The sequence below is a fragment of the Lycium ferocissimum genome, unplaced genomic scaffold (genome assembly GCF_029784015.1).
Source record: "Lycium ferocissimum isolate CSIRO_LF1 unplaced genomic scaffold, AGI_CSIRO_Lferr_CH_V1 ctg5001, whole genome shotgun sequence".
NCBI classification, from domain to species: Eukaryota; Viridiplantae; Streptophyta; class Magnoliopsida; order Solanales; family Solanaceae; genus Lycium; species Lycium ferocissimum.
The window spans coordinates 26,997-50,585 of NW_026725831.1; the positions used below are offsets into that span (position 1 = coordinate 26,997).

At 37.1% G+C, this 23,589-nt stretch overlaps 1 protein-coding gene across 1 annotated transcript; it reads right to left on the reverse strand.

Moving 5' to 3' along the window:
* Positions 1-345: 345 nt before the first annotated feature.
* On the reverse strand, positions 346-22,591 carry LOC132044599 (chlorophyll(ide) b reductase NOL, chloroplastic). The gene is made up of 13 exons (XM_059435092.1): positions 22,238-22,591; positions 20,265-20,333; positions 16,633-16,694; positions 16,190-16,276; positions 14,363-14,430; positions 14,240-14,288; positions 14,082-14,167; positions 12,453-12,510; positions 10,450-10,500; positions 1,262-1,312; positions 1,124-1,165; positions 809-919; positions 346-672 (listed from the first exon to the last, which is right to left on the reverse strand). Exons 1-13 carry the CDS (start codon positions 22,491-22,493, stop codon positions 625-627), a joined length of 1,038 nt encoding a protein of 345 aa, XP_059291075.1. The 5' UTR covers positions 22,494-22,591; the 3' UTR covers positions 346-624.
* Between the last annotated feature and the right edge of the window lie 998 nt (positions 22,592-23,589).

Sequence of the window (23,589 nt, forward strand, 5' to 3'; positions counted from 1 at the left end):
AAGACAGGTAAAAGAGCTACATAAATATGTGTGTTACATTTTCCTCCACTTTAAAAAAACTCTTCAAGTCATACATTGTGGTGACGAAGATATGTGGGTAAAGTTACAAGCATGTCTCTCGACTTCCCAAGTGGCTTCTTCAACGGAAGGATTCCTCCAAAGCACTTTGATCGAAAGAGAGCTCTTTAAACCTCCACTCGCGAATTTTCTAGTCCAAACTACCTAAGGACTTCGTAGGAGAACTTAGTATCCGAGTTGGGAGGGGAATGACATGTACTAGGTCATGCGGATTCTTCAGTAATATAAAAACATGAAATAGAGGATGTACGGGTGAAAACTCCGATGGAAAAGCAAGATTGTATAAAAATTACATTATAAAGAAACTATCACTAATCTTGGTGCTAAAATGAATTTAGAGCCTTTAAACGAATTCCCGGTAATTTCCTTTCAATATTTATCTAGTAGGTCAATAAGAAAGTAATATATATACAGCTACTCCTTTAAGCGTAAGCTTCATTACATCCCAACCTCTTACATGGCTTTGTCCAAAATGGTAAGGCTTCCAATGATATACACAAGTTGTGATCAGCAAGATGAGAAATAAACTTGGACCCTATCAATCCATTATTCTTCAAGAACATATCGATTCCTTCTAGCACCAAACGCGATTCTCTGTATGGCAATACAAAATCATGATATCATTAGAAAGAAATCGGGTGTCACAGTGACAGGGAGGTAGGGACCTGGATGTCGGATTCATGTGGAAAGAGGCAAAGGAAATTAGAGAAGCAGAAGTGTTCCACTTAACTGAAAATATTTGGGAATAGGCTTTTAATCCTGTGAGGAAACGTATGTAAGTAGCCTTTGTTGATCCATTGGTCGGTATTGATCTTATATTTGGGACTAAATACTCTGCAACCTGTAAAAATAGACGTGCAAGCAAAACATATGATGAAGCACGGGAAAATAAGAGAAGTGCGGTAGGGGTGAGGACGCAACAGATTTAATATTCATTTAAGCTGTTCCTGGTGAAACTTCCATCTGCCTAGGATTAAGGAAATATCTCATTTTCAAGGCAACAAATAGAAAATCAACTACCTACTTAAGATATTGGAATTCTCACCACATCTGCTGGCTCTGCCAAAACGTTAATGAAGAACTTGGCCTGCATTAAGAATAAAGGTGTTTTAACGTTTTGTTTTTTCAGAACAGGACAGACCTCAAATGAAAGAACATAAGAAACACCTAATCAGCATTCTACCTGCTTCGTGTTGGCACCGGACATTAAAAGATCAGTTGTCACCATCCCAGGCTGCAAGTGAGTGGAATGTGGGTTCAGATAAAGAAATGATTGAATGGAGACAAATGATAGAGAAACAAAGAGATGTCAAGCATAGTCACATTGAGTGTCCAAATAAAAATTGTGTACTCTAGAATATATAGCAGAATGTAATTTCAAAAACCAGGAAAAAAGCCCCAAAATAAAAGTAACAAAGTATTTGATGTATTAGTTCTCTCAATGTAAAGATTTATGGATCTCAACTGAAGTTACATAGTGATGAGTTATAAGATGTTGTAGTTTTGATGATTTGACAAACACACCAAGGACCAGGTCCTTGATAAGGTCCCCTGAGCACCACACGAAACATGATAGCTGGTAAAGCTGTTGCATGATTATGCAAAACTGCAGCATCACAGCTGTATGTGTGCTAGGAGCTACTAGTCCTTGGAAAGTCACTATCCTTGGTCACATGTTTCTCACATGCTCTCTACATTAGTCTCAAATATATGCAACATGTGGGGATTAGTTTGACCTAACACTTGCAAATCAAAAAGATATATTTTTCTCAAGTGCAGCCGCCACCCCTATCAAGGTGCTCTCAAGAACAAGTCTCAACAAGCCAAAGGACCAGATTCCTGAACTGAAGATGCTTTAAGTACTTAGGTTGTTGAGTCTTTGTTCCTTTGTTCTATAAATTGTAAACCTACGCTTCTCTTTTAACAAGCTATTTATAGGTGTTTGAATTTCACGGGGATTGCTTGTAAGAAGGTTATCTTTACAAGTTCTGAGAGGTACACTAGGCTAGAGTTAGTCTAGGTGTATTAGTTTCAATCCTCAGAAGGTGTTTGTGGACTGTTCACCCACTTAACCTTTTGAGTGGTACATTTGTCTGAGTGAAGGCAAGGTGTATTAGTTTGTTTGGCTAGAGGTAGTCAAAGGTAGTCGAGAGTTGCTTACAAATAGAATATTTGTAAGGGAGAAGAATTAAGAGTTTAATTCCTAGGTTGCAATAGGTTATAACTTGAACATTGCTCAGTTTAGTGAAGTTGAAAATCCTACTAGGATAGGTCGTGATTTTTAATCCCTTGAGCAAGGAGTTTTCCACGTAAATATCTTGCCTTATTTACTTTCCATTATTATCTGTGAAAACAGCTTAGGGACCAGGTCCCTTAGACTGTTTCGGTGAACCTTCAGGTGGTAAACACTAAAAGGGTGGACTCATAGGTTTTATCAATTGGAATCAGAGCGGGTTCTTTCTAAAAGGGTAATACCTAGAAAGGATCATTTGTCATGGCTAGTTCACCAAACATGGAGAAAGGAAAACTTATCACAAGACCGCCAAGGTTCAACGGAAAATGTTATAAATGGTGGAAGGCAAGAATGCGGGATTTTATCTTGATAGAGGACACTGAATTGTGGCACATTATTTGTGATGGTCCTCATGTTTTTGTCAAGGGTTGTGAGGCTGAAGAAAAGACAGATCCAAAAGAAAAGAAGAAACTCAGTGACACTGATAAAGAAGCTATACAAAAGGATCTCAAAGCCAAGAAAATTCTTATTCGCAGTCTTGGGTCAGAAGAGTATAATTTCATTGCCTTCTGCAAAACGGCAAAGGAAATCTGGGATGTTCTCAAAAATGTCTATGAAGAATCTAGCAGAACAAAGCATCTCAAAATTGAGACGCTTACCACAAAGTGTAATTCTTTCAAAATGAAGGAAAGTGAATTTGTTCATGATATGTACACTAGATTCTCCTCTATCATTGAAGAACTTCTTTCCCTTAATAGAGTCATTGAGGAGCATCTCTTAGCTCGCAAATTGTTGAGGGCTCTGCCAACTTCATGGAAGTGAAAGCGTGCACTATTCTTGAATCCATAGATCTGGCAGAACTGACACTCGATGAACTGATCAATGACCTCAAGATCTATGAGTTAAGAAAAAGAAACAAAGACATCAAGAAGCAAAGATGGAAGAAGAAGAAGAAGAAAGGTGTTAAACCAGAAAAGAAAGTGATTCAAGTGGAGATGAGTTTGAAATGTTGCACATCACTAAAGGCTTGTCAAAGTTAGGAAGCGGCATCAGAAATGTCGAAGAAGAAAAAGAGCAGCACTTGGTCCCCGAGGACAAGCTCAACTCAAGGACGGAAGCCGACACCTTGGTTGAGGAAGCTTTAGCTGATTGGGAAGATTCCTCTGATGAATCTGAAAATGGTAAGGATGCAAGGGAAACATCCATGATGAACACTGATGATGAAAATGTCGGATATAACTCTAACTTTGCCCTGATGGCAAGATTAGAAGATGGCAATGACAAGGAAAAGAAATATATCTCTTGACCTGAAGGATGGCGTTAGACTCATTATGATCATGCTGGTCATTCTGAGGACTTGAGTAAAGACAAAGGTCAGTCATCACAGAGAAACAGAGAGAATGTTGAAAGCAAACCAAGATGTGAAGGACCTGGTCTTAAAACAAAGAAGAGCTTGTTACCTGCGTGGACAAGAAGAAATCTAGTTCATCCATTCTTTAATCACTTGGGACCCAAGCTGATTTGGGTTCCCAAGTTCTGTGAGTAATTGGAGAAATGGTCTGGAGTGAGAAAAAAGCAATCAACAAAGTGTTGGTAAATATGACTGCTCTTAGCGCAAAATTGAAGAAATGGTTAATCTTCTCTCATTCAAGGCCTTGAAGGTGGGAGTGTGTCAAGTGACAGCATGAAGAGATTATGCACTCTTTATGTGAACAAAAGTCAGCAAGATACTCTCTCATGAATTTAAATGTGCATACCATGCTGAAGGGTTGAATTGCAAGTATACTAAGATAGATCAACTATGGGGAGTTCATTATGGTTAATCTTATACTGTCAACAGACATATGCGTGGTCCCTATTAGTGATAAATAAAAAAAAATCACAAATTCTGGAAGACAAGGATCATATGAGATCAACAATAAATGGCAATAAGTAGTGTGATAAAGATGAGACAAGTGTAATCTGTGTGTACTCTGTCTCTAGAACCCTTCACCATCTCCTTTTGGGAAAAGAAAGACAGGACTCATAAAGATCCGCCAAGACATGATGGTAGGTGGTATTCTCATTAGGCCTATGCTAAATGAATGTGTGGTTGAGATCCTGTTCCTAAGGATTCACCGTGAGTTGGCTAAGTACAAAAAAGGTCCAAGCTGAATTGTCTGAAGAAATGTGAGTGTGAATTCTTCTGTCTCAATGATCGTGAAAAAGACTTGAAAAGAGCTCAACTATAAGGGAATGAAAAACTCCTCCTTGGCCTTTTTAATAAAGTTTTCTGAAAAGGAACGAAGATCATAAAAGCAGAGGAGGACAGGGCGTAATGCTGAGATAAAAATTCAAGCATGGGATAGCAAAGGGAGAAGGTACAGCCAGGTGTCCAAGGATACAAAAGAACCTGGTCCCTTCAGTTCTTAGGACCTGAGGTTCCTAAGCTATCATTTCAGCTTGATAAGGTAGCTCACTACTCAATGCAAGCACGTTGAACATCAAAAGCTCCTCACAAAGATGACTTGAGAGGAGAGAAAAGAGGGATGTCCAGCTTAGGGACAAAAGTTCAGAACAAAGGATGACAAATAAGGAAGATTGTCTTCTGTGTTTGCAAACTTGTAAATCATCAAAAAGCACCCTACTTCAGTACAATCAAGGATTTTCATAAAGGTTTAAGGAGGGGGCGATGTTAAAATCCTTAAAGTATCAAGCAAATTTTTGTTGTATCCAAAGGATAGAAACCACTTCCTGTCAGAAGACATCACAAGCATGTTGGATATGCTGAAGTCCCTTGAACAAAGTTGAATATGCAATCAGTGATGTCATCTAAATCCCTGAAACGATGCTTGAAGCTTCACAGATGGTGTCAGTGATACTGTGGGTGTTCAAATCATCAAATGGCTCTTCTATAAATAGCTCGTTGAGAAAAGAGGTATGCTCACATGGCCATTCCAGAACAACCTAATATAGGAGACATTACACTCTTCAGAGCTCTGGTCTAAGCGGTCCTCATAAAGGTCAAGGGACCAGGTTCCTATGACTCAGGTTAGTAGTCCTTTCAAGCATGTACATACTTTTTAATTTTGCCTAAGTGCCATGTCTTTATTAGTTCCCGCTTCTTTTAAGCCAAACGTCTTTTTTCACTGAACGGACCCGGTTGTAAAAACCCTTGATCAAACCAATAGAAATCGGTTCCTTCCTCCCATATAAGCCCTTCTACACTCCTCCTTCCTCTCTCACATAATCTCTCAACCCTTACCCTTCATCACTTCGCTCAAAATAGACCATGTCAAATCGTGAGTCCCTCTTCTCTGATGGAACAGAAATCAACCCCTCTCTCACCTCTAAAGAACCCATTCTAGCAGACCCACTATCATCCTCTCCTTCTCAAAAAAATCACATTTCCACCATCCAAAAACCTAATGTGCCTTCACCTAAACCAGTCGTTCCTGGTCCCTCTAAAACTCAAGAGAAACAAGAATCAAAAGATTTCATCTCTGAATCTACAAAACCCTCTTTTTCTGACAACCCCGACTCTGACATCAGTGCTAAAACCGTTACTACCTCCCAACTCTTTGGTCTTACGGAAGAAACAGTTGACAATGATGATGGAATAGAGGTGTCAAGTCAAAACAAAGGTGCTGAAATCTATAGGCAAGTAGAGGTGATGCATAAGAATGAGGAAAGGGTTCTAGAAGAACATACTCAAAAATCAGGAAATTCCAACCCCTTAACCAGTACAGAAGAAGTAAAAAGTTCTGAAAATGTTGATACTGTGACTGGTAGTTGTGAAAGAGAGGTGGAGCTGTCTACAAGGAATATTATCTTAGATACCGTGGTTGAAAGAGGAAGGGCGATGTCAGGTGATGCAGCAAATGAAAGTGAGATAGTGAAAAGGTCTAGCAAAAATGCAGAAGATATAGCGGTAAATGAGGATAGTCATATTGCTAATGTGAGAAGTGAAAATGTGGATGTTTGTTTAGATAATGCTGGTGATAGCCTTGATGACATCTTACGAAATATTGTAAGTGATATTGCTGAGAAAGAAGTGACTGAAAGGAAATCTGAAAAAGTAAGTTTGGAAGCTCAAGAGAAACCTGGAGAGATCAAGAAAAGGTGGTAGAAAATGAGGTAGAACAGAGGAACAGTGGTGAAACAGAGTATGTGAACACCGGACCTGGTCCCGAGGAACATTGTTTGGACATTGTGCCATGGATACTGTGCCACTGTCCTCCATTTGTGTATCTCTGGAAGGTTGCTCAGGAAGGGAATTGGGTGCTTCAAAATCATCTGGAAAAGGAAACATTACCAAAAGTAAGCATATTGCCAAAAAGAAAGTGGTATCCCAGCCTAGCAAGAAACCCTTCACTATCAAACTCAGAACTCAAACACAACTGGACTCCACTTTTAAGTCTGACAAAGAGAAGAGTCCAAAGAGTGGAAGAAGAGTCGTGAGGCCAAGAGACAAAGAAGAGGCGAGGAATGTGGTTGATGGACAAGGAAAGAAAGAAGAAAAGTCTCACCGAGAAAGAAAAAGCTCGAAAAAGAAGGTGAAAGTGAGAAGTGAGAAAGATACCGCTGAACTACACAAGTCTCAGAAAATCTCTAAATCTCCTAAGAAAAGGAAGGACGTTGAAATTGAGGAAACAGGTCCATCCAAAAGGAAAAAGGTGGAAGTCAGGAAGGGACCTGGTCCTTCACTACAGGGACCACTCAAGAAAAACGAAGAGATGTTGAGAATCAAGAATCTGAAAGGACAAAAGGTGCTACTTGGAAGAGTGCTTGATCCTGAAATAATTGGACATCAGGGATTGAATGAATTGATGGAAATCTTAAAAGCTCAACAATGGGATCATCTATTTGAAGGGCCTGCTCTTGCTTATGAAAAAGAGGTAGCAGATTTCTTTGCAAATCTAAAGTACACTGCCAACCATACCTTAGTATGCAGAGCTGGAGGAGTCGATTTCACTTTGGATGAAACTCAGCTGGGCGAGATTTTAGGTGTTCCAACTGAGGGAATGAAAATGCTGGGAAATGACAAAAATATCAAAGCCTCTGATGACTTCAAAAGTCTCATAGTTAAGATTGGAGAACAAGTAACCACCGACACTCTATATAAGAAGCAAATGAAGCCACAATATCAGCTTCTTTTTGAGTTAGTCAACAAGGTGGTATTGCCCAGAGCTGAGAAAAGGTGCATTGCATCTAAGAGGAATCTGTTCCTGATAGAGATCTTGGATGAAGGACACCTGTTCAGTCTACCCTCCATCATGATTGAGCACAACAAAAGATGGAAAGCATGGTCTGCCTTACGGTTTTCTCCTGACAAAAGTTTTTGATCACTTCAAGTTGTTGCCGGGAAAGCCACTAAAGGAATAAGGAAACAGATTTTCTCCTTGAGCACACTAGAAGAATGTGGCATTGTACAAAAGAAAGGGGGAATAGGGAGCACCTCTACTATCTCAAGTCTCATTGAGGCAAACGAGAAAATATTATCTGACATAGAGAGGTTGCAGGTTGAAAATGCCCTGTTAAAAGCAGAAAACGCTAAGTTAAAAGTTGGAGGACCTGGTCCTAGAGAGACACTGATGGAAGAGGTTGCCAAGTTAAGAGGTGAAAATGAAAATCTGTAGCTCAAAGTTAGACGACTTTAGGAGCACATCTTAGAAAATCACAGAGCTGCAGACGCTAGGCTGGATATGATGCTCAAAGCTTTCAACCCTATTAAACCTGCAAACGCATGACCCATCTCCTTTTATCCTTTTTGGTCCCCTTGCCCGCCCCTGGTGCTAATTATGTAAAATCTCTTTTTGGCTTAATGACAATGGCACTATGTCAACTTTATTTTGTATGTTTATGTTTCAACTGACTGCTACTTTTCAATGACAATTGCTCTGTTTTGTGCACATGTTTTCTCCTTCTTTTGCTCTAGTTGTTCTGTTACTGTTCCTTATGAGTTTCCCAAGTGATCTGAGTTAATGGTTCTGAACTTCTTCCGGCTTGTGTCAATCTTATCTCTTTTTAATGATGCCAAAAGGGGGGAAATTGGAATTGGTGGGTGATGTTAATTGACCACAGTCTCAGGGGGAAGTCCCAAATGAATATTGGAAGTCCCAAATGAATATTGCACAGTTGTAAAATGAAATGAACTGGGGCGCACTTGTTGTTAATGGCCATGCCCTCAGGGGGAACATCAATTACAAGTTTGTTAGCATCAAAAAGGGGGAAATTGATGAGTTATGAGATGTTGTAGTTTTGATGATTTGGCAAACATACCAACTGTTCCTTGATAAGGTCCCCTGAGCACTACACGAAACATAAGCTGGTAAAGTTGTTGCATGATTCTGCAAAACTGCAGCAGCACAGTTGTATGCATGCTAGGAGCTACTAGTCCTTGGAAAGTCACTATCCTTGGTCACATGTTTCTCACATGCTCTCTACATTGGTCTCATATATATACAACATGTGGGGATTAGTTTGACCTAACACTTGCAAATCAAAAAGATATATTTTTCTCAAGGGCAGCCGCCACCCCTATCAAGGTGCTCTCAAGAACAAGCCTCAACAAGCCAAAGGACCAGATCCCGACACTGAAGATGCTTTAAGTCCTTAGGTTGTTGAGTCTTTGTTCCTTTGTTCTATAAATTGTAAACCTACTCTTTTCTTTTAACAAGCTGTTTGTAGGTGCTTGAATTTCAAGGGGATTTCTTTAAGAAGGTTATCTTTACAAGTTATCTTTACAAGTGTTAGTTTAAATCCTCGAGAGGTGAGGTACACTTAGGCTGGAGTCTAGTCTAGAGGGCCCGGGGGGGTTATTAGTTTGAAAATTATTTTTTATGTATATATAGTAGACATTGAAGCCCTTTAGCTTCTTCATTTATGGCTTCCCACAAATCTTTAACCTTTTGAGTGGTACATTTGTCTGAGTGAAGGCAAGGTGTATTAGTTTGCTTGGCTAGAGGTAGTCGAGAGTTGCTTACAAATAGAACATTTGAAAGGGAGAGGAATTAAGAATTTAATTCCTAGGTTGCAATAGGTTGTAATTTGAACATTGTTCAGTTTAGTGAAGTTGGAAATCCTACTAGGGTAGGTCGTGGTTTTTAATGTCGTGGTTTTTAATCCCTTGAGCAAAGAGTTTTCCACGTAAATATCTTGCCTTATTTACTTCCCATTATTATCTGTGAAAATAGCTTAGGCACCAAGTCCCTTAGACTGTTTCGGTGAACCTTCAGGTGGTAAACACTAAAAAGGGTGGACTCATAGGTTTTATCACATAGGTCCTCAGTCCAACTAACTCATATACGTTTTTGCAATACAACTTTTATCTGCCCCAATTTAGTTATAAAACAAGATAAAATATTAGGTCAGTGGATCTTGCAATCTTTCCAATATGGAATTTAGTTATAAAACAAGATAAAATATTAGGTCAGTGGATCTTGCAATCTTTCCAATATGGAACATCAGCAGCCTACAGCTGACATTCTCATATTTCCAGAATCTATCATGTTGTCAAAAACAACTATACCTCAATCCCAAACAAGTTGGGGTCGGCTATATGAATCCTCATTTCCTCATTTAAATCTTGTTGTCAACATAAAAGCTTTAGTTTGCACCACCATTGATACAATCAAGTATCTAAAATTTATCACCTATCATTAAGATGCAAACCATTCAGGGAAGTTTTCAGGTGGCAAGATAGTCAAGGCATAAATTTACTGCTTGAGCACCATCAATAAACAATTCAGGCATAATATCTCGAACCCCCCTGAACTTAATACCTTTTATTCAGTCTACTTCTAAATTATCTTTGGTCCTAATTACTCCCTTTGGCTATTTGGTAGCTTCCACCCCATGGACGCTCGCATGGCAAAGAGAGTGGATGCACTCTCTTTTGGGCGCGTAAGGTTGAAGAAAAATAGACAAATCAGCTCCAAGTGAAGTATTCTTTCAACCCTTAATTGCCACATAGTTATACAATGGTTTGTTTGTTCCAACTGTGTATTTCTTCTTACTTTCTTCTAATATACAACATATTTTACCTCAGACTAAAAGGGTAACAAAGTAATCATACTAATTCAAATAAAAAAGGACAAGCAACCTTCTCAATAATCCATGACACTAAAAGATCACAAGATAAATGAAGCAGGGCATACCGACAGATTATGCACTATAACATTTTTAACATCTTGCATTTCCAATTCTGCCTGCAGAGAAACCAAGAAAATATATGCTGTAATAATTCATCAAGAAATTTAACGGAGAGAGCAAAGTTGACACCAGATTGCAGAATGACATAACTTTTGCAGTCATCCTGCATTTGTTACATTGAGAAGATAACTCGAACAATTATATAATTGTGATAAAGGTAGCCTAAATGCATTGCAATGAAGGCCATGCCAGCTTTCAACTCTTCCAGTTGCAGATTTAACCGTTTGTGAAATGTTAATTAATATTTTTATATACCAAAGTTGTATCTTATGATTTCAAGATTTATGTAATTCCTGGCAGCTGTAAAGGAAAATAATATAGGAAGATATAAGTATCTTTTATGTCATTAACTAGTCTTGAGTGATATCCTCTCAATCATTCAACATCTAGGGTGCCAAGCCCAAGCATGTGTTGAAAACTTTCAGATTACATAAATAATTGATCATCCTGGAACTCGGAATTAGCATAATCAATGTCTCTTAATATCAAACCAAACGTTGAATGATTCCACATAGTCTTCGACAACCAACAGAGGGAAGAATTGGAGGGGGTATATTGAATTGTGTGCCTCATCTGAATTATCATAGTTCGAAAAACACAAAGGGAGAAGTTGTGAGGGGGAGGGGGAGGGGGGAGGTTTTCAATAGGTGTTAATTGGTCAAATTTTTTTTTTTTTTTTGGCCCAAGCATATGGATATATTTTGCTGATAGGTAATGGTGAGACTCAAATTCATGACATTTGTCTATTCTAGTACAAAATTGAATTGTGTGAGCTGCCTCATAAAAGCACAACATTTTTTTGTGCGGATTGCCCTTCTTTTGGGGTGGTCTATAAATTTTTCCCCTCATATTTGTGGTCTTTAAATTTTTCCCCCCATATTGCCGGTCTTTAATTTTTTCCCTTCGCGTTGCAATCCTGAGCTTCGCGCAGAAATTATGAGGTTCTGGGTTCGAACCCCCGCTCAAGCATAAATTAAAAAAAAAAAAAAAATCGCAAGGCAAGGTTTGGGTCGCGTGTATGCCGGACCTAGCATACACTTGTTAAGGAATAACCAAAGTTATGCCGGACCCGGCATACTCATGCCTTATGGGCAGACTTGGCATAAGTATGTCGGGTCCGGCATAACTTTGGTTATTCCTTAACAAGTGTATGCCGGGTCTGGCATACTTATGGGCAGACTTTTAATTTAGTTAAGCTTTAACTAAAAGTCTTTTCCTAGTTATGCCTCATGGGGCAGACTTTTAGTTAAGGCATAACTAAAAGTATGCCCCATAAGGCATAACTTTTCCTTAAGACATAGACTTTGCCTTATAAGGCAAACTTTTAGTTATGTAAGGAAAAGTTCCGCCTTATGAGGCATACTTTTAGTTATGCCTTATGGGACAGACTTTTAATTAAGGCATAACTAAAAGTATGTCCCTAAGGCAGAACTTTTCCTTAAGGCATAAACTTTGTCGTATAAGGCGGAACTTATAGTTATGCCGGGTCCGGCATAATTTTAGTTATTCCTTAAGGAAAAGTTCCGCCTTATGGGGCATACTTTTAGTTATGTCTTATGGGGCACACTTTTAGTTAAGGCATAACTAAAAGTTTACCTTGAAAAGTAAAAAAAAAAAAAAATAAAAAATAAAAATAAAAATATAAAAATATATATATATATATATATATATATATATATATATTTCCTTATCGGCGTACTTTTAGTTAAACATAACTAAAATTCTGCGGGTGGGGGCATAGCGAAATTCAAATTCTGCCTTGCGAATTTTTTTAAAATTTTGATTGAGTGGGGGTTCGAACCTGGAACCCATGGGTTTTAGCCGAAGGGCAAAATTTAAAGATTACAAATATAAGGGGCAAAATTTAAAGACCACCCCAAAAGAAGCACAAACCATTAGAGGGAAAACTTTTGTTTATATATTTTAGGTCTGCAACCAGAGTACATGCCTGCAATGATTTGGTTAAGTGCACCACACTGCGTTTAGTCGCTCCATATGCTGCAAATCTGAAGAACGAAAAGGAAGACCCATCATTGAGAAGGAGAGCGAGAAGGGCAGCAAGTGAAACTAGTTGCATTATTCTCACTAGTGACCTATATGAAGTTCATAGAAATGCACTTCCCAAATATTAAAAATCTACAAGGGATTTCAAAATCAGAAAGATAAAAAATCTGAAACAAACAGAAGGTACACATTTGAAAAGGAAAAACGCAGGACTGGAGCAGACAACCTAAACAGAGAAAAAATGAAGAGACGATCAGGGACATGTTGATAATAGTTTAATACTCTAGCATGACATGCCACCAATTTTGTCTCAATATGTGTTCCTTGATACAATAGGATTCTCTAGATCATATCACCTTGCTGTTAGATATTGTTGTGACATACTGGTAAACATTATAGCCACCAGTAACTCATAACGCTTTACAACTGGTTAGAGGATGTTTGTATAGCAGTACAAGGATGATCATGGAATTGAAGCAGCTACGGTACTTTAAGCAGCAGGATACAAAAGGTTAAGTTTACTCTAGCAAACAAACAAATGCGTCTAACTTAAAAAAAATAAATTAAGTTGTATATATGATTATTGCTTTATCCTTCTTGTCTTTTAGCCAAAAGATGGGAACTAAAACAAATTTGAAGTTTGTCTCCCATGTCTTTATAAAAGTTCAACTTGGCGGCGCTACGTGAGGGTGCTGAAAACTTGAAACATAAGTTTTTTTTTTTTTTTCCCAATTTCCATTGCGGTCTCACCCATTTTCTGCTATCAAAGGGAAAAGATGGGGGTGCTGAAAATTGGAAGTGAAAAACAAAATATAACTTATGATTCCAATTTCTTCCTCAGTCCCTTTCTAGAAACTCCTTTTGTAGTCTCGCCCCTCTCTCTCTCTCTCTTTCTCTCTCTGTGACTCTCTCTCTCTCCAAACAGATCATGAAAATAAAGGAGCAGAAAAAATCTGCTAAGAAACTCTAATGAGATGCACAGAAGCAGGTCAACTTCCTGTCAAATCATCGCACAACACATGCATGTAATGAAGCAACACATCTAATGGTTTTTAGAGATACTATTCTTACACGAAGGTTTTCCATAACTTTCTTATCAACTGATTTATAACCCGCACCATGGTTGTACTTAATGAGTTTAAGGTCCAGATATTAAAGGACCAAACACATCTAATGGTTCTAAGAAATACTATTCTTACACAGATTTTCATAACTTTCTTATCAAGTGATTTAGAACCCGCACCATGGTTGTAAATGAGTTTAAGGTCCAGTTATTAAAGGACAAACTTGATGTTTCCACCAAGAGGTTGGTAAAGTTAACAAAGAACTCCTGCGGTTCCAATTTCAATAGGAGAGAAAATTCTTAGTTGATGAACCACTGTTAAAAGGAAGAAATTTGCGCATCACCTGAGATATCCAGGTGGCATTCCGGGGATATAGAGCAAAATGAGATACTTTTCTTGATAAGGTATTCACTTCTCAATTCTCCCTTATGAAAATGTTCTTGCACATGGCCGCCTCTTCTAACACATTATGCATAAGTTGAGTGCCACTAGGGAAGGAATAAAGATACCTGGGGGTTGGTCTTCCATCTGAGCCAGCCCCATCAATATTAAAAACATGACCTCCTCGAGGCTGATTCTGCATCAAGTTTATAGCCTAAAATAACAAATGTTAGTAAACAGAGGCTAACCAACAAAGAGGAATCAATAACCTAGCGATGCAATTTACCTCACGACAACATATCATCAAACCAAGAGTATTTGTAGTGACAACTTGACTGCACACAAATCAAGTTCATGAAGAGCATCAACAAACAAAGATAGGACAGAAGTCAAGTGCAAAAGAACTCACATTAAATCATCATCAGAAGCTTCTGCCAGGGGTTTGAAGCTATACGCATTTGATCCTGCATTATTGATCTGTTTCATTCTCGAGAATTTGTGAGAAACCAATAAAAATTAGAATATTAACATTTCAACATATAAGTTTCTCAACGGCTAAAACTAAAATACAAGAATTACCAACTTGGGGTGGACTCAATAAATAGCACTTGTATCAATTACAACTTTGCAATACACACCACACAGTTTTCCCATTTCTTTTAACATCTCATTTTTACCAGATAATTGATGTGTTAGACTATCCAGATGGAAATCATATGAACTATGAACATGCTATTGTTTGGAGTTAATTCCTTGGATGGTCACCCAACTTATGGAAATAACCTACTGAAGTCACTTTTTTTTTTTTTTTTGAGACAACAAAGTTCCTAACTATTGGTATATGACTCAGAAAATGACAAACACCCATTTGGCATGCCATGTCATATTAAAACCCCATTTTGAAAAAATAAAACCTATTTAACCCATGTCCCTTATACCCATTTAACCCACCCAATAAGAAAATGTGTCTTACTTAAATGACACGAGAACGATCAAAACCCAGAACATCACTCAACAACCACAAACTAGAGCTCAAGTAACTTCATCTAAATGCACAATGTAACTATTACAGATTCAATGCGAAGAGTAATATGTCAAAATTAGATATTGTGAACCTTTATTATTATAAGCACTAATTAGTAAATAGTAAATAAAATTGTAACAAACATGTTATATATTACACTGATAACGTAACGTTAAAAAATCAATACGTTGTGTGAGCAGCCACTAATGCTTGTAATTGGTTAGGTTGTCTACATCACAACCCTTGGGGTTCGGCCCTTCCCCGGACCCTGCTAACGTGGGATGCTTTGTGCACCAGGCTGCCCTTTTTTTACTGTACATAACTTGAACCCAAAAAATTATTAGACAACATACTCCTTTTCTTCTACTTCATCATTCTCTTTTGTTCCAAACCCTCATCTCCGTTCCTTTAGCCTTCTCTCTTCTCCTAATTCTTCCCTATTCTTCAAAAAACAACAAACTGATGGAGATGACTGATAGAGAAACTCAGGATTTCATGAACCTGAAATCCTTCACCCAACTGCCCTTTATTCGGCCAGCACCAATAAAAGAAAAGGCCATTAGGCTTTTCGGCAAACAATTAGATGGTGCTCATGACTCCATCACTACTACAAAGGAACCTGTTAAAAAGAAAATTTAACAGGTCCGTCAAATTCAGTTTGCATGTGTAATGTAATGTGTAATGATTTAGTTGAGTGAAAATTTACTTGAACTCAAGTTTATGTGTTGACTGATGTTATGGGTTTAGATCATTCTCGTGTCATTTAAATAGACCAATTTTCTTATCAAGTGGGTTAAATGTGTATAAGGGTCATGGGTTAAATGGGTTTATATTAAAAATGAGTTTTTAATATGACATGGCGTGCCAAAATGGGTGTTTGTTATTTTCTGAGTAAAATAGCAATAGTTGGGCGACTTTGTTGTCCCCAAAAAAAAAAAAAATAATAAGTGACTTTGGTAGGTTATTTCCAAAAGTCGGGTGGCCATCGAAGGTATTAACTCTAATATTTGTATCATAGCTTTTGCAGCAGTTCAAAAATAACTTTCATGGATTCAGTACCAACATAATTCTTGAACAAACTGTCAAATGAAAGGATAAAAAGTAGCATTAACAATTAAATCGGGAAGAGAATTGGATTTCTGATATATAAAGAACATAAAGAGCATTTGTAGCCGTATCATCTCAAGCAGATTGAGGGTCCAGATTAAATACCCATATGTCAATGTATTTAAGCTTTTGCTTCGCAAAGGCAACTAAGTTCTTCACATCTTCTCCCTCTCTAACATCACAATTGGTGCCCTGCGCATAGGGATCTGAATCATTAAAAAGCACTTGAAGACTAAATATACTTAAGCTAATCATGTAAGAAAGCCTATAAGACCTGAAAGGATCAGTAAGTATATTTACGGACCTTTTGTTTACTTTACAACTTTACTTCCAACAGAACATTCAGGAAATCAAAGTTAAAGTCAAAAGATAGGCATCTTAGGCATGAAGCGCAGAAAATATTAATCACACAAAGTATCTTAGTCGTTAGAGAAATAAGATAATCATCATAGAACCAACAGCTTGAAGACTAAACTAGTGATGAGTTTACGGAAAGAATCAAAGAAAGACTAAAGGGGTATCAAGAAATGAAGTTAACATGGAGGTACCCACACATGCTGCTTCCCCGTTTCAACCTTTAACCTGTCAAGAGCAGATACAACTCTTTCATCTGTCAAAAAAACAATAACTAGTCAACTCTAAAGACATAACTACATATAGTTCTAAACTAAATATCTCATAGATACTTGTTTCTTTTCCATTCAAGGGTAGAGAGATGAAGAGCTAACATAAGATAGAGTGAGCTTTAAAGCAGTAAAAAAGAGAATGAGAACACATCCCAACGAGTTACAAGATTATGAATTGAAGAGAGAAAATCTCACTGTATCAAGGTAATGTCCCAAATCATCAGCCTTATGCTTTTCCAATTTTGGTGACTTCAGGACTTGGAGAAGATTCATCAAGGTAGGAGAGCAGCAATTATTTGGTATATGACTCCACAGAGATGAAACTAGATCACAAATATGCCATCCCTCCCAATCTTCAATTCAAACTTCAGCAGATTCTCTTCCTTTCTTTGTTTTGCTAACTTGAGCAAGCTCTGTTCCTTTCAACCCGTATCCCCTATTAGGTAGCCAGGTTTCCATTTGCCCTATCCTAATACGATTACATCCATTGCTTTTCACTATTTCCTTAATTTGCATGTGGGGCACTTAAAGTCTAGGGATCACTGACCAATGCCTGCAGCTTCCCTTTTTCTCTCTCCACAAGCTGTAGCTTCTTATATTTACATTCCTAAAATCTCGGCTAGAGTAAGTCTCAATTGTCATCCTCAACAGAAGTGCATAACAAAATGTGATTAATCTATCATATTTAGCCACTCAAAAGTAAAATTTCACCAACTACTCTTTTTACCCTTACAAATTGACTATGGCCATATACACATATTGGTTTCCGATCTTCTTCTATTTGATGGGCAGGACAACTATAACAAACCGATTCCACTCATAACCGTAGTTTAGTGCTAATTGTCAGACCTTTTACAATTTCATTTTCTTTGTTATATTACTGTAGCAACAAAACGGAACTAACTATAAAGTAGTATGAAGTGTTCATCTGATTTCTATCATCTCTCTTGCTATGGGAATGTGGAGAACAATGATATATCTTTCATTGCATAGCACACTCAAGTTCAGACCACTATAGCAGTTGGACATCAAACGCCTACGTGATATGATTTCCTTGATTTTTTTTCATAACAGTGGTGTACTGCACGGATCAGCTTAATGTGAGCTGCCTGGTGATCCCTAGGTTGCAGCACGTTCGGTCGTTAACTCCTCGCGCCGCTGCCGCCGTTTCTAGGACCGACCGACGCCTCACCTGCACAGGTACCTACGTAGTGTAGTCTCGGTCGCACATTCAACATAGCGTTCAGACTCATGTGCCTTCCAGAACCAGGGGTATTCGAGCCTGCTGCGTACGATTAGCCAGCCTTGCGGTGACAAAAGGATTAGACGTCCCCCATACTAAGGTTCCCTGCGGTCCAAACCCCTATTCCACTGGGTACTTGCTACCTCCCATTAGCATAGGTATTGGGTAATTTTGTCCATCAAGGCTTAGGCAGATGAGAAGAAATCACCTACTCCCTCCGTTTCATTTTATATGTCTTAGTTTGGCCGAGCATAAAGTTTAAAAATATAACTGAGACTTTTAAATCTTGTGGTTCTGAACTAAACATGTATATTGTACTAAAATGCCTTTTAAATCTTGTGGTCCTTAATAAAATGTTTATTTACCCCAAAAAAAAAAAAAAACTTGTGGCCCTTAAACATGTCATGTGCGATGTTGGAATTAAATTGAGTACTAAACATAGAAAGTGGCATTCTTTTTTAAACAGACTAAAAAAGAAAGTACGACATATACTTTAAAACAGAAGGAGCAATATTTTTGTATATTTGAACCCCGTTTCCCAAGGTTTGTATCCACTTCATCGACCACTAAGCCATGCTGCCGTAGGTTTAACAAATATATACCAGATTATGGAGATAAATGAGTATTTAATTGAGTAATACATTGACAATCAATCTATACTAATACAAAACTGGAAGCCTCAAACCAAAATGTTAAGAGGCCAAGTATCCCTATAAAGTTGACAGACCTTTATACCCTTCAAAAATTAAATTATCCATCAATATTAATGTAAAAAACATAAGACCAAGATATTTTTGTTTGAATTCTAAAGGTTACATGGAAATTCTCAAAGGACTAATAATGGTGCATGTATCTAAAATCTACACCTTTTATACTTCTCAAAATTCTCAAACATAAACCATGTTTTCCTATGAACTACATTATATTGTATGAAACAATAATTTTAAAAAGAATATCTCAAACATCAGTAATGGCCAAGTTCTTTAAACTCCAACTTAAAAAAGAAAATCACTTTCTCAACATCCAGACCATGAATTCAGATTAAATTTACTAGTATTTCAAGAATAATATTTGAATCAAGGGTATTTGATTTTGAGTATGAGTCAGTTCTTTTTCCAAATAGGATTAAACGTACAATGATAAATTTGAGAGGACATATTGTAACATGATTTGTCACTGTAAAATTTAAGAAAAGGATTTCCCACAAGCCATCTTAAGAAAGTGTTCTTAGAACTGTGCAACCTTGAGCATTCAAGCTTGCATTTCGAAGTTGTTTCCTCAAAGAAGTGTAAATATCATAGAAGGACAGAAAAGATATTGTGAGAAATGTAATACAAGTTAACTCGTTATAATACTCAAGTAAACACATAACGCATATGTTGAATTACAATAAGACAATAGAGAACTTTTGTGAGGCCCGGTGCTTTTTCTTTATCAAGTTAACTAAATAGGATCACCATTCATCGTTTTCAGGAACTTACATTTTTTCTTCAGTTATTATTTCTTTTATTAACATAAAGTATGCATTCAAGTCTCATCATTTCTTACTTAATTGTAAAGCCAAATTCTACAGTGGAGCTGAAAATAAAAATCAGCTATACAATTTTCTCAGTCTTCAATCTTCATTGGCTCGAAGCTTTGGATTTCTTTTCTATTCAAAAAGAATAATCAACATCGGTCATCAAACGTTCTCACACTGCAGTTTCAAAGTCGTAATCCTTTTCATTTTTAAAATTTTTGATAGGTAAATAGTTGTTCATTATTCATATTTAATTCTAATAGAACTAATATTTGTTTCATTGTCAAGATTCAGGCATGGCTTTTAGATTTTTCTAAAAAATATCAAACATTTCTCGTGTCCAAGTTAAGTTTGGGCGCGACCTATTTCTAAAAGGAAAGCTTCGCAGAAACTACACTTTCTTTCGGTTTAACAAGGGAAATAACCCCAGACATCTAAAACAATGTTCAGTGGAGACTTGGCAAAATCTAAACACCCCCGTCCTCCCTCAGTGGCAAAGTTGGCTGAATCTTAGCCTTGCATTTTGGGACAATCCTTCACCTATGATCTATATCCCACCTCCTTCTAGTATACCTATGGTCTATATACCATCATGATTCACCACTAATGGCATATCTATTGCCATGATCCTACTATATATTCTGCATATCATTGTTACACAATTGACTACCTTTTCACAAACTATAAAATAAAATAAAAATAATAGAGGAACTGAACAATGAGAAACCCAACAATCTATTGGTTAATGACATCATAAAGTCAATGGTATTGTTGCTTATAATATGAAATCACCTGATCTGGAGCAAATGATAACATTATCACCAGCCTTGAGAAATTCTTTAGCTAATGCATAGCCTATTCCTGAAATAATAAAATAAAGTTGATTTTAGACATCTACAGTAAAGCGAAAATGCAAAGAGAAACAGCTGCATATTTCAGTGTGACTTATTTTGTATCCATGTATCAACTCTGTGAAACAAAGTGGGCAGATTGAAACATAATCCACGAGCACATGGTATTAGCTACAAATTTAATGGTTCTGTTTACTAGAAGGTAATGAATCATTAAACTTGTCAAGCAACAGGAAATTGAACGTATTTTATCCCTATCTAATACCAAGTAATGTGCTCCCGTGACTACACAAAAACATGGCTGAAGTTTCAGCATACAAACACTAAGTTACTACATAAATGATTAAAGAATGATCAAAATGGAAAAACAAGATGTGAAGAGAGTCTAAGGCATTAAAAGAACAATAAAACCCACCCACTAAAAGGTTCAAGTGACCGTCTACAAATAGGCATTGTCAGCTGTTTCAACCGTGAACCAAGAAATTACACATTTTAATAACCAACCGTTGCACTTTAGGACTTATCAGGGAAAAGGTGCACATCAACTGTATTCCAAGGAACTACAAATCCAGATGCATGTACTATAGCACTCCAGCAGAAAATACTTGGCCTCCTTCAGTATAAGGCTATAAAGTTCACTTGGTTCACACCATCAGCAGTTAAGCTTCATTCAACCATGATAAGTAAGATCTTCACTACTATGCAAACTATATTTCCACAGTCATCTAGGTGATCCCTCACATTCTTTTGTTTCACCAAAAGCAATTGCATGACTCTTGGGACTATCTTCAAAAACACAGGTGGTAATGAACCAATATGAAGCTGCTAACGGGAGACAGGTATATCTAAAAGTTCTGATCTGAGTGCTAATTACTTTCTTAAGAAGGCGTATCCTTTGAAATATCGATTCAAGGGAGTGTATCATTTGCTCCAAGAATTTCACACCAGGTCAGGCTACCAGTTACAGGATAAAATCTGACTTACACTTTGGACCAATTTCAGACTCGGTTAATCTTGATCTTACACTTGCCTTCTGGAGTGAGCAAAACTTCTTAATAGGATATAATTATTAAATTTCGTAAGGCACAAGAATCTATAAATTATTGAATTTATGACCTCATTATTGCATACACAATAATCATTCCATTACTCAAATATGAAATAGATGGATAGAAAGTAACTAGGTAGGATGCTTCAAAAATTACATGAAGCTGACTATCTTATTTAGAAAAAAGCTGATGATACCACATCACAGAAATAAACAACTTGAATAGCATTTGTTAAGTAGGCATTTGGACAATATTAGGTTGAAGTTGAAAAAAACGATTATTCAGAGTTGATGTTGAACTACTCCTTTTTATTCAGAAAGTTTTATCATGCTTTCTTTAGTATTTTGTCACTGCTTATTTACACTGATTTGAGTTGCATGTCCTTGTGCCAAGGGTCTACCAGAAACAACCTCTCTACCTCCCAAGGTAGGGGTAAGGTCTGCGTACATTCTACCTTCCCCAGACCCACTTTGTGGGATTTCACTCAGTATGTTGTTGTTGTTGTTGGAGTTGATGTTGAAAAGGAATATTTGAATAAATACTTAACAAAAAGAAATTGTAGAAGATGTAGAAAGACAACAGAAATGACTAATGCCCATAACTACCAATCATGACATTGAGTCAATTTATGTATTAGTTTATGTCGGGCAGAAGATGGAATAACTAATACATAAACTCTATCACCAACCAAACAACCTCTAAGTACACGAAGACAACAATCGCAATTTAGAGGATAATAGTTTTCCTCCATAATAAAGAAAAGAGAAAACAGAAGTGTTAACTTATATATCATAGGGAAAGATTATATAACACAAGAGTGAAGGCTAACACGCCAAAAATATGATAACCCATTTCAAGAACTAACCTTTGGAACCACCAGTAATCAAGACATTGTAAGGAGGAACCATTGGCTCCTTTCTATTACTCTGTGGAGAAGAAGAAGAAGAAGCAGCCTTCACCAGGAAACGAAACGAATTATTGTATTTAGATTTTAAGCAAAAACTGGCCGGGCTGGGGGATAGAATAGCTGAACTGCTAAACCACAGGTTGTAATTAAATTTAGTGGAGGAGAGTGGTCGTGATTTAGGAAAGGATTGAAGTGAAGCAGTGGATACAGCCATTCTTTATTCTTTATTCTTGTTTGGCTGATGAGGTAAGGAAGACAACAGAGGAAGCAGAGGGAGAGGTAGGATACAGACCGTTGGTGTGCTCGTGATAACAATATAATTACCTAACATGTAGGGCCAGAAACTTTGGGGCATTTAAGTACAGGTGACCTTTAAGTTTTAAAATTGAGAAGAGGCAATTCAAGTTATAATTATTGAGTAGAGATGATAATTTTTTATTAGTGATTAAGCGGTTTTGAGCTTGCTTAATAATTTTATTTTTGACACTTTAATTCTCAACTTTATTTTTAATACTTTACCCTCAAATTTTATTTTTAACACTTTATCTCTCACCCTATCGATACAAAAAAAAAAATGTTTTTATAAAAAGATTTTAAAAGTTTTTTATTTTTTGCACCACCCAATCATGTCCCTCCTTGCCCCCCACCCCCAAAAAAATGTTTTTTTTAAAAGATTTTTAAAAAGTTTTTTTTTTGTTTTTTTGCATGCCCTCTCCTTGCCCCCCTTTCCATGCCCCACAAAAAAATATTTTTAAAAGGTTTTTTTAATTTTTTTTTTTAAAAAACCCCACCGCCCCTTTGACCCCCCCCACCCCTAGGGACCCACCAAAAATATTTTTTTTAAAAAAGATTTTTAAAAGTTTTTTGCACCACCCCACCCTCCCTAGCCCCCCACCCCACCCCCACCAAAAAAAATATTTTTTAAAAAAGATTTTTAAAAGTTTTTTTTTTTTTTGTTTTTTTGCACCACTCACCCCCACCCTCCCAAAAAAAAATTAATTTTATTGTTAAAAAAAAAAAAGTTTTGAAAAGTTTTTTTTTTTGGTTTTTGGTTTTTGGCACCCCACCCCCTACCTCCCAAAAAGATTAATTTTTTTTTTTTAAAAAAAAATTTGAAAAGTTTTTGTTTTTGATTTTTTGCACCACTCCCACCCCACCCCTCCCCCCCGCCCAGCAAAAAAAATTGAAAAGAATTTTTTTTTCTTTCGTTTCTTACTCCACCCACCCACCCAAAAAAAAATTGTTTTAAAAAAAGTTTTGAAATTTTTTTGTTTTTTGCACCACCCCACCCCACTCCAAAAAAAAAAATC